The 16,521-nt window shown below is 46.2% G+C and overlaps 1 protein-coding gene across 4 annotated transcripts in view; it reads right to left on the reverse strand.

Annotated features, from left to right (window-relative positions):
- Positions 1–4,876: 4,876 nt before the first annotated feature.
- Positions 4,877–16,521, reverse strand: part of TOM1L2 (target of myb1 like 2 membrane trafficking protein) — a 63,693-nt gene continuing 52,048 nt past the window's right edge. For 3 of the 4 annotated variants that reach the window (XM_067534351.1, XM_067534350.1, XM_067534352.1), the window contains 3 exons: positions 15,428–15,487; positions 13,526–13,562; positions 4,877–11,410 (listed from right to left, as the gene is read on the reverse strand). In XM_067534351.1, the coding sequence (XP_067390452.1) occupies positions 11,262–11,410; positions 13,526–13,562; positions 15,428–15,487 (246 nt within the window). In that variant the 3' untranslated portion in view covers positions 4,877–11,261. The remainder of the gene's footprint in view (positions 11,411–13,525; positions 13,563–15,427; positions 15,488–16,521) is intronic. The other variant, XM_067534354.1, reaches the window with a different exon arrangement.

The following is a 16,521-nucleotide window of genomic DNA, read 5'->3' on the forward strand; positions in this document are numbered from 1 at the left end:
GAATACCTTGTGTGAGCAGCACGGAGGGGAGACTTAATTAATGGAGGGGACAGCGCAGGAGGACAGCACGATTCATCTCTGCAAAGCTTATCTGAGAGACTGTAGAAGTCAATGTTCAGATACACCTGCAGGCAAGACCCCTTGGGAAGGAGACTCGCTCTGAATAATCAAGAGGTGGTGGCGGTGAAACCGGGGAAGCGGAAGGAAGGATCCTGAGCAGGCCCCATGGTGGTGTTGTTGAAGGGCCATCCAACCCTGGTGTAATCATCTAATCAGATTACATCAGGCCGGTGGCATTATTGTACACACGCCGGGGCTGTAATCGCACACCATGCCTTGAAGGAAGGTTCTGGAGGTGGCAGAACTGGAAAGGCTTTTCATAGGCACGTGTCACGAGCCTCTGCCTCTTTCAATGACCGGAATGAAATTGGATGTTGTTTACTGTTCTGTGGCTTACAGCTTTTCTGGCCCACGTAATCAGGGTGTGCACAACACAGGCTTTCACCCACAACTCTGGCAAAGGGATTTAGAAGCATCTTTCAGGCAGGGCCATTCTTCCCAGGTATAAAACAGACCAACAGACATTCAGTGAAAAGTATCAAAGAACAGCCCCCTGCCCCTGAAAGAAGGGATGAGCTGGCATCTATCCATAAACCTTCAAGCCCTATTGATAATGAGCAGCCAGGCTGGTGGTCCTAGCCCTCCAACACAGTAAGCTAGGGGTAAACTAATGGTATTAATGCAGAGACATAGGAAACTGCAGGCACCTGCCTGTCTCCAATCCAGACTGCATCTTTCAGTTCCATGTTAGCACAGGCACTACATGATGTACTCCTGCCGTCGACTGTGTCTGTAACTCACTGAACTCACCTACACACAGCAGCATACCATCTGTTTCTACAGCACCTTTCAGCAGCGCTGGGAAGTGAGGGACGAGGTTTTGTGATTTACCAAAGGTCAGTGGCAGAGATGAGATTAGAACTCTGGAATTCCAGTTCTCCACTCTGCTCTAAAGTCTAGACCACACTAACTCCTCTGCTTCAGCCCCTTGGGCAAAAAACATGGTAGTGAGCGTCAGGTAGTAGCTTTTCCCTTCTCTGATGACCAAGGCTATGGAATGGCTAAGGCTTCCATACCAGGAGAGGCTGTTCATATTAGAAAAGAGACAACGAAGGGGGGATATGACAGCGGTCTGTAAAAACATGAACGGTGTGGAAAAAGTGAAGAGAGAAGTGTTATTTATCTTTTCCCACAATACAAAAACAAGGGTCACCCAAGGAAATTAATAGGCAGCAGGTTTAATACAGGAGGAAGTCGTTTTTCACACAACACACAATTAACCTGTGGAACTCATTGCCATGGGATGGTGTGAAGGTCAAAAATATAACTGGGTACAAAAAAGAACTAGATGAGTTTATGGCAAAGGTCCATACTGACTATTAGCCAAGATGGTCAGGGATGCAACCCCACGCTTGGAGTGACCCTCTACCTGACTGCCAGAAGTGGAAGACAGGGTGGATTACTCCAAGTGTCCTGTTCTGTACATTCCTTCTGAACTGCCTGGCACTGGCCCATGGCGGGAGAGAGGCTACTGGGCTAAATGGACCATTGGTCTGCCCCAGTACGGCCATTCTTATGTTCTCTTTCAGAGACTCTCTTACTGTTTCTGAAGTATATCCCAAGGGAGAATAGTAAGAACTTTTCAGGCTGATCACTGACTTACACAGTCCAGGGGAAGGATTTGGCTGTGTTAATATGATCAGGAGTTATATCAGCTTTAAAAAATGGTCATGAACATTTTACTGGTCCAGACCAAAATCTATAGTGGCTCTCCACCATGAGGAATGACCAGCAAAAGTATTTATTTTTCCCGCCCATCAGAAAGCTCCCTGCCTTGCAGGAACAGATTTTCACCAGGCTCAGCCCTTTCTAATGCAGATGCAGCCTACTGCACGATTTTTTAGCCCCACACAAGATTTGCAAGGTCCCGGTGTAGAACCCCAGTGGATCTCCCAAGACCAACCCGTGTGCAGGAAGAGAAGGGGTTAATCAAGGACCAGTCTCAGTAGGAGGGGACATGTTTCAGGTGACCAATGGGCTGCAAAGAGGGGTGGGACTCCCCAGCCTAAGTTTGGTTGCCGAGCAGGGAAACCCCGCCTGTAGAACCAGTGGGAAGCAGCCAATGGGCGAGCTGGGCCGGAGTGGAGTGATTTTGCATCACCGCTCAGGCCCTGCTGCCATTACATCATGTGAATCCTCCTGGGGATAAAGCTGCCTGGTCATGTGGCTGGGAGTCACCAACCCTTTCCTGACTGAGTGGGCAGGGAGGAAAACGCAGGCAGGGGATAACAACAGGACCAGCCCAGGGCCCAGCACCCCAGGCCTGGGCTTGCTTGGAGAGGGTTGCTAGAGAAGCCAGTTTTAAGGCTCATCAAAAGACTCACAGCAACACCCCCCAAGCCAAGCACACGCTTCTCCCTGCAGGGGGAGGATGAAATGCACACTGGGAAGGATGCTCAGATGCTGCAGGGGTGAGCACGGCATGAGAAGCTAGCAAAGTAGAGGTAGCCATGCAAGCTGTGCCTATGCTGCTCTGTTTATGCATCTCCATTCACCCCCCCACACCTCTGCTTCTAGGGTGACCAGCTAGCACGTGTGACAAATCAGGACAGGGGAGGGGTAATAGGGCACCTAAATAAGAAAAAGCCTCGAATATCGGGACCGTCCCTATAACATCAGGACATCTGATCACCCTATCTGCTTTCCAGGCCTGCAGTTCCATACAAAGAACCCTTCCAATGCATCTCAGATCTTGACCTTCAGCACCCCCGGTCATTCCAGTGCTGGGCTTCCACAGCTCTGCCTACGTACCTGGCCTGCATCACACGCTGCTGTTCCAGTTGTGGGTCCCCATACTGCTCTGCCACTGCACCTCAATATACCACAGACCTGAACTCCCTACAGGGCTTTGCTAATGCACCTCAGTTCCCTCCTCCAGTATCCCTTGCTAGAACTGTCCTGGTGCCTTTTCTGCTATAGGGGCATTTACACAATTGATCAATATATAGACAGCAAACTGATTCAGTCTCCCTGGGTACTCCCAGCTCCCTCCCTCCCACCCTGGGCCTCTCCTGCACAGTTACTCTCAAACTTGCTTGACTTAACCATGCAGTCAGATGGGGATTGGATGGCACCACTCACCCCTATCTGTACTACGCATAGGGATTTGAGTCTAGAGCTTGAGTGAAGGCTTTTTAACACCCCTGTACTTCCTACAGCTGCAGAGTCCACACAGGCCTAGCTTCCTGCTGACCTTGGTTTTGCATTCTATCATGTGCTACAGCAAGTGCAGCATTTGCTGTTTGGGGAATTTACAACCTCGTGGCTTTCATGCACATTTGTGCTCTGTCAGGCCAACGGTAGCTATGCACCTTTGTCCTGAATAGAACTGGACACTACCCCTCCTGCCAGAACGTTTGAGACACAAAGAGTCAGGCACATGATCTAACTACCCGTAAACAAACCAGTGCAACCTTTGGAAAGGCAGCAGGAGCAGCAGTGGATTGGCTGTGTGGGGCACATCATTTGTGAGCACCTCTCTGGCAGCAGAATGGATGAGTTTGAAACATTTCAATTCTTTCATAGGGACAAGTTTCCTGTCAAAGGGGTCAGTTATTAGCACCACTCATCTACTCTGGATCTAACCAGTGGGGGTTGGGAGGGAAATCAACCCTCACCTTTCTCTACAGCCTTATTCAGGGTGTCTCAAAGTTAGCCTGTGTTTCACTTTAATTTAGTGGCTTTGAAAGTCAGCCTGCAGCTATTGCGAGGGAAAAGGGTGAATGCTCAGAGCAGTTCAAGCTAGCAAACTCCCATCTTTTTCTTTTTCATTTTAAACAGGTGTTTTTCAAACTTCTCACCCCTGCTTTTACTTTCCCCTTGGGAACCAGACAGAACCATTTCTTTCCCTGCCTTTGGCAAACAGTTCCCTGCATTTCTAGTGGCACATGAGCAAAGTAATTACTCTTCCATTTATTATTGAGCATGCTGTCAGCCACCAGAGAAGGGGACAAGTGGGTGCATCTCTAGGAGACAGCATTTTCTAGTTTACTGATGCTGCACAGCCAGCAGGGCGAGTCCACAGAGCAGGTGTCTGGTAGCATTTGTGTGGAGAGTTCTGTGGTGCCAAGATAGACGACTCATTATAAGGGGTCTACCTAGAATCCAAGGGACACGAGAGTAACCAGATGGACGGGGATTAGTAATGACCTCTTGCTTCTAGGTCACCAAATCAGACTGTGAACAGTAACCATCGGAGGACCCTAAGTGGTCCCTATGAAATGAATGTGTGTTTGGCACTAGGTGGATAGGTATCACCAACACAACCACCACAATTGGCACCTATTTCCAGTCAGCTTCAGATGCCCAGGATGTGAGGATTTCAATCTCCATTCTATTCACGGTCCTTATAGATCAGGGTTGGGGATGGGCAGTGAGAGAAAAGCCTGCATTGCTGTTACCCATATTGTACCGGTTATGTGGACAGCGACCTTTCATTCCAGGCTGTCAATCCAACACTATCCCACAGGAACTAGATCCACCTAAATACACATGTAGAGAATATCTCCCACCAAAGGACAACAATTTTAAAAGTGGATCAAGTCTGAGACTTAGTGCATTTAAAGTAACTCAAGGTACCTGAAAGATGCCTTTGTACAATGAGCATCATGCGAAAGGAACACTGGAAATGTGCTGAGTCTTGGTTGGGTAATTCAAGGCAGCTATGGACAAAAATAAACACATCAGCAGTCTGGTTAGGAAGGGCAGGAGAAAAGAAAACAAGACACCAGGTGTATCTAAGACACAGATTCAGAGCCATGATTATACAGTTCACACTAGTAGTGCTTTTATTGGAGTATTGCACATGCAAGAGCCAACTAGAGAGATGATTTCTGGAAGTTAAGTGATGGTAGATTAATACATTTGTATCATCCTTACGTAAACACACTGGCTTTCTACATAAAGACAGCAACCCATTTATTTAAGGTATTTGTTTTGTTTTTACATAGTCAATATTTTTAAACAGTTAATTCCCCTTCCCCTACCCCCTCCCCAAACAAAAAAATACCCAATATCTTCAGTAAATAAATATTATCCACTTTTATCTGAAAAGCCTACAGTTTTAATATACAGAGAGATGCTATTACACAGGTTACATTTGTAGTGTTAACAGTAGCTCATAGTAACATTACAGAATGAAGAAGAGCTCACACATGAAAACACAGAGCAGGGTGGGGTGTTTGGCAAATGCTTGCCACTGACTAGGATGAGACAGCAGGAGGAAGCAACGGGTGGGTAAATCACCAGTTGGGATCAAAGCCAGCTCTCAGTCAAATGGAACCTTGCACTAAGCCCAGATGGATAGGGAAATTGCTGCTGCTGCTGCTTGTATGAGGCGGGAAGAGGAGTGGCGAGGTTTTAAAGTCCCATATCAAAGGGCATGTTGTGATCTGGATAACCCACTGCGTCCGGGAAGTTGTGGACAGTGAGCACGGGGCAAACTGGTCCTACAGGTGTCAATTGGAAAGGGACAGGAGAGGGTTATTAAGTGGATGGTAGTGACAACTGACTGCTCATGAGTGCATGCAGGAGGGGGTCACCTGCCACCATTCTTCTGTTGGGCCAGTCAAGACAACGACATTGGGAAGATGCCAACAGGAGGTCTATGGCAGCTGAAGGGTTGCCTGCAAGAACACGATTTACCCACCGATTGCTGCTTCATTATTTCCATGAATAAACTATCCTGAGTTTCGGTTTTTTCCCCCCCAGAACAGCTGCCACAAGTCTTGGGGTTGGTACCGAGGAGGTAAATAAATACAGACTGAGCTGGATCAGCCCAGCCCCAGGGATGGAGCCAGCCAGCGTAACGCTGCCCCACAGCACACCCCAATAGACACGGGAGGCCCTGGAGTTTACAAGACAGAAAATGGTACATCTGAGCTGATTTGCTCTCCTCTTCCACCACCATAGGTACCATCCTCACGGGTGGAAACAGATGAGTAGCAAATGGGAAGCAGCAGACGCAGGTCACACTGGCCTGGGGCTTTCAAAGGAGCTGTGTAGGTGCCCAACTCCCATTAAAATCCAACAGGAGTTGGGCCATTAATTCCCTTCTATGACTTTGGAGGCCCCAGTCTAGATCTAGTGCTGCACCACTGGAGGAAACCAAGTCTCTTCACCACATCTGGGTGGGTGAAGTCCTCCATTTAAGGTGGAAGCAGTTAGTTTCATTCCTTAAGAACTCTCTCTGCCTGGAAGTGTAAAAACAAACCTGAAATGCTGGCACCCAAGCTCATCTGGTCAATGTAATTTGGGGGTCGGGGTTAATAAAGTTGGCAGGAGAAAGGGACGTTGGAGGCTACATGCTGGTCCGTCTCGGACCACTTAGCACACATATGCTCTTCCCTTTAAGAGACCGTGCTAAGTTTTTATGATATTCTTTTCTCCTTTGAACCTTGCATACTTGTTAAATACCCTAAAAATCTGTACAGCACATTGTTATCTATTACACCTGCCAAAGATGCACCTGAAATCTACACGCAACATTTAAAACAAAATCCCCAAAGAGGTATATTTAAATAGAAACCATTCATTTTTTACATCTCAGCACACAAGGAGTTAATGGATGTTAAACACACTGGAAAGCATATCTTGACAAAATAAATATTATAACCTAGAATAAAGTATTGTCAGAACTTACAAAGGACCCCAACTTTAATTTAGTGTCTCTGAGTACGGAGCTGTGATTTCTAAACACTGTGAGAAAGGCTTTCTGCTTAGCCATGCTGCTCTTCTCTGACATGTACTGCCCTGGAAATGGTTAGAACAGTGACTCCATCCTTCCCCTTCACCCATGAATATCCGAGTCGTGTCAGTTCTCTCCTCACTCACATGGAGGAAGCATTTGCAATAAAGGGGTGGATGAGTAATTGCGGTGACCATCTTCCACGGACAAATGGAATAAGCCATTCCTTTCCTAAAAGGCATTCAACTGCTCACTTTCTTGCAAATCGCAGTGAACAGAACGGAGAAGATGGGAAATCCTGATGCAGGACGTTGAAGGCTCCAGCAATAGCTCCAACATTTACAGGAGGCCATGGGCTTGACCTTTCAGATGTTCCGGGTGCCCGCAGCTCCTACTGCCCTCGTGAGTGCTGAGTCAGGCCCAGGGTTTTAGGCTCCAGATCTGACCTCACTGGATAGCAGCAGGGCTCCTGAGGTGGTGCGAGGGGAAGGGTGAGTGCACAGGAGAGAACTGGTGGTTCACAAATCATCAAATCTACCAAAGGCCCGACCAGAAGCAAGACAGCATGAGCACAAGTTAACACAACTGACTATCTTCTCCTCTAGCAGTGTGCCCATTCCGCCGAAGGTGGAATATTATCCTAGCTAATGTCTAGCCCACTCCATTAGCTAACTGATGTTCGCTCACAGCACCTGCTACCATTTGAAAACAATGTTACATCTATCTCCCTGATAACACCAGCTGGCAATGGGGAACCCGCAGAGACGGAGGTTAGTAAGGCTAGAAGCACAAATCAGAGGCCCTTTGACTCGCAGCACATTTGCACTCAGCCTTATCTGCTTTGTTCCATTTTAGTTTTCCCCTATCAGAGCCTGCAGTCAGTCAAGTGGCAGTTCGACAAGATCTTGCCCAAGGGACCAGTCTCTCTCTAAGGCAGCAATTCTAGGTTAGCATGGTAGAGAGGGGAGGGGGTTTAGCCCCTTCCTTCCTCAAAGGTGAGGGACAACTGCAGGCAGATTAACTGTCTTTCTCTCGGGGAAGAAGACTCCACAGGAGATCGCCAATGCCACTACATTCTATCTGCAAGCCTCCCAGTGATCCCAGCCCATTGGCTCTTTCCTCCTCTGGTAACTCAAATTCTGTGATTATCTGGGGGCTTGGCAATGAAGCTGGATTAGCATGCTCAGAGTCACCTGATATGGTCATTTATAGGGTCAGTGTGTTGTCCAGGCAGATTTAAAAGGTTAGAGAAGAAAATGCACGTCAGGAAACCCATGGGACTTCCTGTATACAGGAATACCAGGAATTCACTTAGTACAGGCAAGAAACGCCCCGGAGTCACCTGGCGGTTGAATCTGCATTGTTACATAAACCTGATTTCTGGGAGAGTCTGACACGCTGGAGAAAGTGGGCTTTGGAATAAGCCAGGGGTATGGCGGCTGGCAGACATGACTCTCGAGCAATGGGACTGGCCTGTGTTAACTGGAAAGCAGATAGTTAGAGCAGCACTGTGTGTGTATATGCACAGCCACATCTTCCGAGAGAGACTAGGAATAACTAGCAGAGGTGAAAGGTGAGGGATGACCTTCCCCCAGCCCCTTCACACATAACTAGCCATAAAGGAGGTGAGTCCCTCACAGCTGCCCCCATGCCACAGAATGTAAGCTGGGGATGGGGTGGCAGAAAGGAGGCAGAGAACGATTTCATTCCCCCTGTTGAGCCCAGGCTATCTCCAGCTTTCTATCTTTGCACCAGTTTTGAATCTGCTCACAGGAAGGGCTACAGTCTACACAGCACAGGACTGGCTGAGAATAGGCACATCCAGAGCAGGGAAGGAACGTTAGACCACCGCAGGGGCTTGGAAGGACAATCTCAGCCCCTAAACAAAAAGGAATGAGCCAAGGGAAAGTAAAAATATGGAAGGAAAGGGGCAGAGCGAAAAAGGGGGAGTGGAAAAGTGGGCTGCTTGGGGCAAGGGAGGGAAGAAAGGAAGGGTGGGAAACCACGTATACGTGGATGACTGGAGATCACGCTGCACCCTCCCCCAAAGTCTACGAGCAAGTTGATATAGTCCTTCTTGGCTACCCATTGAGCAATCACGTTGCTTGGCCTTCTATCCAACAAGACTTACAAGTCTCACTCCTTCAGCTCCCACCACTGACAACCTCTTCCCCCCCCCAATAATTCTCTTGCACCTTCCTGCCTTGCTCCTTTTCCAAGACTTGTTGTTGATCAGCCCCGTCTGTTTCTGAGAGCCAAGGCTGTCCTGTGACAATGTATATAGGTGGAGAAGGAGCTTCCCCCTTCTCTCTAGGACTGATGTTCGAGGTCATACAAAGACCTGTCCCAAGGCCTGCCCCTAGTGGCAAGCTGCATTTGTTTTCCAGAGCAGGAGTCAACATGGACAATTCCACTTCACAGCTGTGTCTCAAAGACTAAACACATTGCAGTGGGCCACCTGGGGACTGACAATGCTTCATGTATATATCACTGCCTAGCCAAAGCCTGAGGTACCCACCACACATGCAGGCTGATGGAAACTGACTAGAATAAAACACATATGGATAAATATTCAGGGAACTGGCACTGGGGAGGGCAGCTTTTTAGTGAAATCCAAACGATACGCTGTAAAAATGGTTCAAAATGTGGTCCACATGAGGGGAGAGTGGTACACAGCCAGCAGTACTCTGGGAAGTTACCACACACCAAGTCAAAATGAATCAGTTCACAGCCTAAAGATTCTCATGCCCTCGGGAACAATGACTAGTGAGTTGGTGGAAATAGCGTCCTAAGTGCAAGTGTGCTTATCTGATAAAGCGCCTCTGTTAACTTGGCCATAAAGCACATGAACTCTCACATCTTTTGTTCCATCTTGTCCACTGGCTCTCTACCAAGAAATTTGTTCAGGAGATGCGAGATAGAGTGGGAGGGGGAGAGAGAAGAGGAGGACTATACTGGAAATGCCAGTGCATGGGCTGCCTGTGGTCCAGTTTGCTCAGGCACCACAAGGCAGACGTGCGCTGAGGAATTCATTGTGGCAGCTCCAAGGAGGGCAGCATTGTTAGTTTATTCCTCTGGCGAGCAAAGGGAACAGAAGAGAACCCAAGCACGCAGACAGAAGTGGGGACAGTTGCCTCTTAGTGCTAGGTGGTTGTAAGGAGGCAGAGACGCCAAAGGGCATTCCATGCGTATTTCACATTACGCACAATATGGCCACAGCCAGCCAGTGTTTGAGCCCAAACCTTCTAGAAGGAAAACAAAGAGTTGCATCTCCAGTATGCACAAAGTGCCGGTTAAAATCATTGCCCCGGTACCCATTTACCTAGGAAGTCTCCTACAAGCAATCACAGCCCTGGCCCCTTTTTCTGACCTCCTACTTCTAACCACGTTTTTCTGTTTTAACCCCTCCAATGCTACACGGCATAACGGGGACATTCAGCAAACATGCCCCTCCAGGGTGGCTAGTCACACCCCTTATGTGTTTCAGTCCCATCCATTTGCATGGCTGTTACTAAAACAGTTGAGGAGATGAAGGCAGAGCCTGTTTAGCATCAGATCTAGTTACTGGAGAAATATTCTCAAGCTAGGGACAAATTAACTGTTTTAAAAAGGCACACATACTAGACAAAATACTATAGGGGAAAAGCTCCCCCAATGAGTGAAATACTTCATATGATAGCTAGTGTTACAATAGCCATTCATCCTATTCACGTTATAATTATTGGCTCTGCTGGACAAAGTTAACACATTGCTTTCAAATCCGAGCAAGCTTAGATCAACTCAGAGAAAAAAAAATCCCATGAGACTACACACTTGAAGCACCACAGAGTGGAGAAAAGCAACCATCATATGGTACAAAGAGATTTGGGAGTGGGGGAGAAAAGGATTTTAACTGGTGAAGCAGATGTTGAAAGGGAAAAACTGTTGTTCTTTGCTGTCTAAACCTATTATAAGCAGATACTTTGACATTTGTATCTAACATTACAGAATCTCCCCCATTCGAGTTCACTTAATTACATGCTGATTGACACATCGGACCAGCCTATTCGGAAGCACCTGCCACAGAATGGGCGGATCCCTATGTAAATCAAAGGCAAGGCTGCTCTCTTCGTGCTTTTGTGCCAACAAGATAAAGAAATACTCAGGCTTTTTTAAAGGGGTTTTCGGCACTAAGAGCTGATCTTATGCAGCTTGGATGCAAACAGGGTGGGGGGCGGAGAGAGGAGATTAAGCTAGTGCCGGAGAACTGCGGACTGGCAGGAGTAGCGCTGGGATTTAATAGAAATGTCAGCTTTTTTGTATGTGGTGGGGGGCTGTTTTAGAGATAAGTTAGAAAAGCAACTGATGAAACCAGGAGGGCAAAGGGGTCATCGTTAGCCAAGAACCGTGAGAGGACAATGTGACTGTACAGCGACATTCTTCTGCAGAGCACGAGGAAGATATCCAGGAGTGATCTTTACAGTGCGAAGAGGGCATCCTCTGAGCGCTCCTGCTTCTTCCTGCCTGAAGGATTTGTAGGAGGAGCGGGCGCCTCCAGCGGAGGAGAAGGTAAATTTGGGACCATCTCGGCAGCTTTGGCTCGTTCTTCTAAAAATTTGTCAAACTCTGCAATGCAAAAACCATTGAGAAGAATCAGAGAGTTAAGGTAGAACCAGGGACCATCCTTGGCATAAACCTAGTGCTGCAGTGAGTGTTCTCTGGGTACATGCAGGATAGGCACAGCATGGGCAGTACTACCGAAAGCTTCCTCATGCTGCTCCCCATCCCACAATGTGCTCCATCCTTGACCTGGAAGGATCACCCCAAGGGAGAAAAGTTGTCTCCATGGGCCATCAAAGCCTCTGACCCCCCGCCACGCTTGCCAACAAGGCGAGCAGTCAATCCAGCTCCTAAAGTCCACTACCAGAACTAGCAGAGAGACCTAAACTCATTTCACACAAGGTACAGCCATCTGACAGTAATGATGTATGGTCATGGCCAACCCGGGACAGATTGGAACAGCCGACGAAAGTGAAAGGCTGTGTCCCAGTGGGTCTCAATCTTTTCCACTTTGGAATCATTACCTCCCACTTTGCTAAATGGGAGGGGGATGCTGGCAATATGGGGTCACAAGCCCCATCCATGCTTTGTATCCACTGGGCCAACCTTTCACAGACACATGCCACATGCACAAACAGGGCTCCCTGACAGGGGTACAGATGGCCTTAGAAAGAAGCATCACAGTAATACAGTTTAGTCAGCAGAGTGAATCAAAACCCATATGCCAGCGATCCCAAACATAGGGAGAGATACCATCAAAAGCTATTCTCCTCTCTTGTGAGTGGGGGAAGGGGGAGGAAACGAACATTTCCCACATCCCAGTGGATGGTATTGGAAGTGCTCAGAGAGAGTCATGCCTCCAATATTTTCCAGGTTCCCCCACCATTCTCAGGCTGTCTAGAATCACTTACATGAGTTTTGCACTCTCACACTCAATTTCTAAGCAAAGCACATAGGCAAATCACGTGCTGTGGTTGGTTTTTGAGCACTGGGGTGCTGGCATGTGGGGCAGGAACAAAGTCTGGGAACAGTTCAAGTGGGGCATGTCCAGGGAAAGTGAAACATTGCAGTGAGGAGTAAAGAGCTTGGGCTTGTTTCTTGGTGAGCACTGTATAGTGTGTAGCTCATTATGGCTTTATGACATGATGGGGCATGTTACACTAACCCTTCAATCTAGCAATTAGCTGTGGCGTCACACTGAAGTTCAGAAATCAGACGCACTGTCTATAGGTACATCAGGATTAACTAGTTAACACTTGGGATCATGGCCTCTATACCCACAGAACCAACACAACATACCTCAACATGTCTTACTGCCAGCATACGGCTACCGCCCTTTTTTTTTTAATTATTATTATTATTATTAAGGATTGCTCTCTCGTTTGGATGCATCCTGCTGTCTGCCTTCCTTCTCCTGCTCCTCAAAAGCAGCACGGCTGCTTTTGAGGAATTCTCTTTTCTGTTAATGAGGCTAGAATAGAAGCTTTCTGGGCTCTTGATTTAACCCTTTTAAACAGCTCGTTTTAAGAGGATTCTTTGGGACGTTTACAGAGCTCTCTATTGAATTCATTGTTCTAAAAGTAGCTGATAAAAGCTGCTCAAGATGCTTAATCACTCCTGCTGGAGGCAAGAAGGATAAATATGCAAGGCTATGCCCATCTGCCAGGGAGGTGCCACATGGCAGCTGGATCAGCAGAGGGGAGACTGGGAAATAACAGGGGAAAGCAGGGAGATGAAAAGGAAGAGAAAAACTCAGTTCCTTCCACCAGGAGGGAGGGTGGGCAAGAGAAAACAGTACTGGTTTGGAGACTGGGTCCCATCCTGAAATAAACAGGGGACAATCATTTCCAAGTGGTTAAGGAGTTCAGTGTCTCGTATGTTGCTCCAGAGGCACTACACAGCTATTGTGAAGACAGAGCGACGCACAGAAAACTATCAAGGCAACCAGCACAAACAGGTTTTGTGTTTGTTTTTTAAAGTAACCTCCTGACGTTTTTCACCACTTCCCATTTCAGTGAAGATGTCCCAGAACAATGCACTATGGAACATCAGCCACCAGGCATTTGGAGGATTGGAATAGGATCTCTGCTGGGTGGTTGTATCAGAGGAGATCAATATGGCTATTCCAGTCTAAGGCCCTGGACTGAGACAGCGCTGAAAGCCAGAGGCTTCCCTGCTTACCTTCGCTTGTCACTCCTTCTTCCAGTTCTTCTCCTTTCTGCAGTTGGAACATAGAAAAAGCATGAACATGTGTACGGCACTTCTCTTTCAGTAACACCCTGAGCATGTTTACAAGTAACCCAAACCACTCACTATCTGGGCCCTTTTACATAAACATAGTTACTATTTGAGCAAGACGACCTAGATGAGTCAGATGATGCTCAGGTCAGAAAGCAGAAAACGATCCAGTATTTCTCTATGTTACAAAACAAGAGAAATAAACCAAATGATGGTGCCACTGACTGTTGGTGGCATCCACTATCAGTGCATTCCCCATCAGACCTGAGCAACAGTCAGTTAAATCTCCATCTTCTCCACTTTGGAGCGAGCAGGCCTTTTCCTATCCAGAAAAGCCATAACCTGATGCAAAACTGAATAGCTACAGGAGATGCCACCTCTCCTGTTTACAATTCCTTTAGGGCATCAAGGCTGTAGCTTTGGTTAATACTGGATCTTATTAAAAGCTTAATCAAATGAGGTAGAGACCCTCAATGAAATGTTTAGGGACAATATTTTTCCTGAATAAAATGGATGGTTCATTTTTGATTTAGAATTCATGACTGAAAACAAAAGAAAGCTGCCTGTAAAGCACACGATGCCATGAACGTAGACAAGACTAAGACAGGTAGTTTGGAGTAAAATAATGGGAAGCTAGCGTATTGCCCATGAGAAGTAGCAAAGGTTAATATCCCACAAGTTTAGTACAGTTTTCCCTTCAGACATCTAGCATATGTTTCATCAGGATTTGAGAAGTCACAATTAAATAAGGACGCTGTAATAAATCCCAGTTAGGTGGCATCATTTTCAAATAATTAGCACTTGAAAAAAATGAGTGTCAAGCAGTTTACACCCTCCCAAAAAATCTAGTCTCCTTTGAAAGTGAGAATAACTTCTCTTCCTCACCTTCCCCATCTATAAAATGGGAATACCACCTGCCTTACCAGGGTTTTGTGAAGACTAACACTTTGAAGATTAAGCACCATATAGCATGTAAGCATCATTCTATTGTATAGACGTTTTTAATGAGCACAGTAGCCAGAGCTTAGCGTCTATAGCTTGCTCTATTGTGTCCATCAACAGAGCTGTACTGATGTTACTTCCCTGAAGTATTCTGACAAGGCCTACTCACGTTAGTCTGTGCTCCCTTGAGCTGGGGACCAGGGGGCTGAACTAAACTTTCATCAAAATAGGGAAAAGCAAAATCAACAAAGAAACACATACCCCCGGTGAAGTTTCAAGATTCTGAGATATTAGCCAAAAGAAGAGGGGTGTAGGGACAGAGAACAGACATTTAAATGTACTTGAAAGTGTGCCCTTCAGACTTGCCTCTGCTGTCTAACCAGTTTAAATGGAGACGGATAAAGGTTTACTGTTTAACTGTAAAGAACCCAGGTCTCAATTCAGCAGTCTAGCTATTCAGCACAGCACTAGAGCATTGGCTTAAAATTACCTAGATGCTTAAATCCCAATGACTTCAATATGCCCTAAACATGTGCTTAAATACGGTGTTAAATAAAGGTGGATTTAAGCATATGCTTAAATGCTTTCCTTAACTGGATTCCTTAAATCCAAGTTCCTGACAATCAGACTCTCTCTGTAATACTGAGAATGGAGAAGTGAAAATATAACAACAGCTCAGAAAGGTCTGTTTTGGATGAGGTGGTTGCAAATAGCAACTATAAGTCCACAGACTTATTTATTTCCTTCCCTGGGGAATTCACCCAAATATATGCTTTATAAAGTGTCATTCCCTCCATGAATAGGTAACCGCAGAGTAGCACCAATAGCCTGCATTAAACGTTATGCATATGCACAAGTCCTACTTCCTACATGAAAAACAAAATATAAAAAGTCAAGTCTCACCAAGTCGGTACTGAGCCACTCCTCAATGTCATCCATGACAGAGGACTGTGCAACAGGGATCTATGGAGTGCAGCAAGAGATACAGGAAGGCAGGCAAAGCCAAAATACATCCACAATCATGGCCACAGAATGATGGAAAATGCCAGAAATAAGATAAAAAAAACAAAAACAAAACAAAAAACCACAAAAGAAGATGTAAGATGCACTGAAAAAGCAACAAAATACAAATAGCACTCAAATAAAGCAACACTTCAAAAAGGTAAATTATGAACAGTGAGGCTAAAAGAACCAAAACAAAGATTATGGAGAGTGTGACTGGATGTGAGCATACAACGGGTAACTTTTTGATGACATATTAAAGCCACCTACACGGACTGATGGCTCTAATCTGGATCGTGTAACACTTTCAAGGATAGAATATTGGATATGGATTAAATTTTGAAATACCTAACTTCAGAACCCAGCCCCCCACCCACTTTTTTTTTTTTTTTTTAAATGGACATTAGCCATCATCTAGGGTTAGTGACAAACATCCAAAGCGCTCAAATCCTCCAGTCTTTCCACAGGCAAAACTCAATAAAGCCAATTTGATCAGTCCCTCCAGAGAGAAAGTAATTTGGAAAGACCATATTAAGGATACACTCTTCAGAATCAAAAGTAATTATACAGAAACGTTTCTTCCGCAGGAGATTCTCCCCGACCCTTGCTAAAGGCCGTTTGAAGACGTATATGCCTAAAGACGACTCTCCATTGTTTATGGCTCTCTTCCTACTTATCCAAACACATGATAAAAACCACCATCTCCTGCTTTGTAATGGTTACAGACGTGGATCTGTATCTGTAATAATGTTATGGATACTTGGATGTAACAACTGAACTAAGGTGACATAAGGTGGTCAAGCGAGAGGAAGCTCCTGGGTGACTGTATTGATCTAACTTAACAGGGAGGCTGTGGAAAAAGCAAACAGGAAAGCAACACAATAGACCTAAACAATGAGAGTCCTGTAGCATCTTAAAGACTAACAAATTTATGCTTTCGTGGGTTGCAACCCACTTCGTCAGATGCATCAGGTGCAGCCCACGAAAGCTTATGC

This window comes from Emydura macquarii, unplaced genomic scaffold, assembly GCF_026122565.2.
Source record: "Emydura macquarii macquarii isolate MOO-44397 ecotype Brisbane River unplaced genomic scaffold, CSIRO-AGI_Emac_v2 contig_3390, whole genome shotgun sequence".
In the NCBI taxonomy this organism is placed as follows: domain Eukaryota; kingdom Metazoa; phylum Chordata; order Testudines; family Chelidae; genus Emydura; species Emydura macquarii.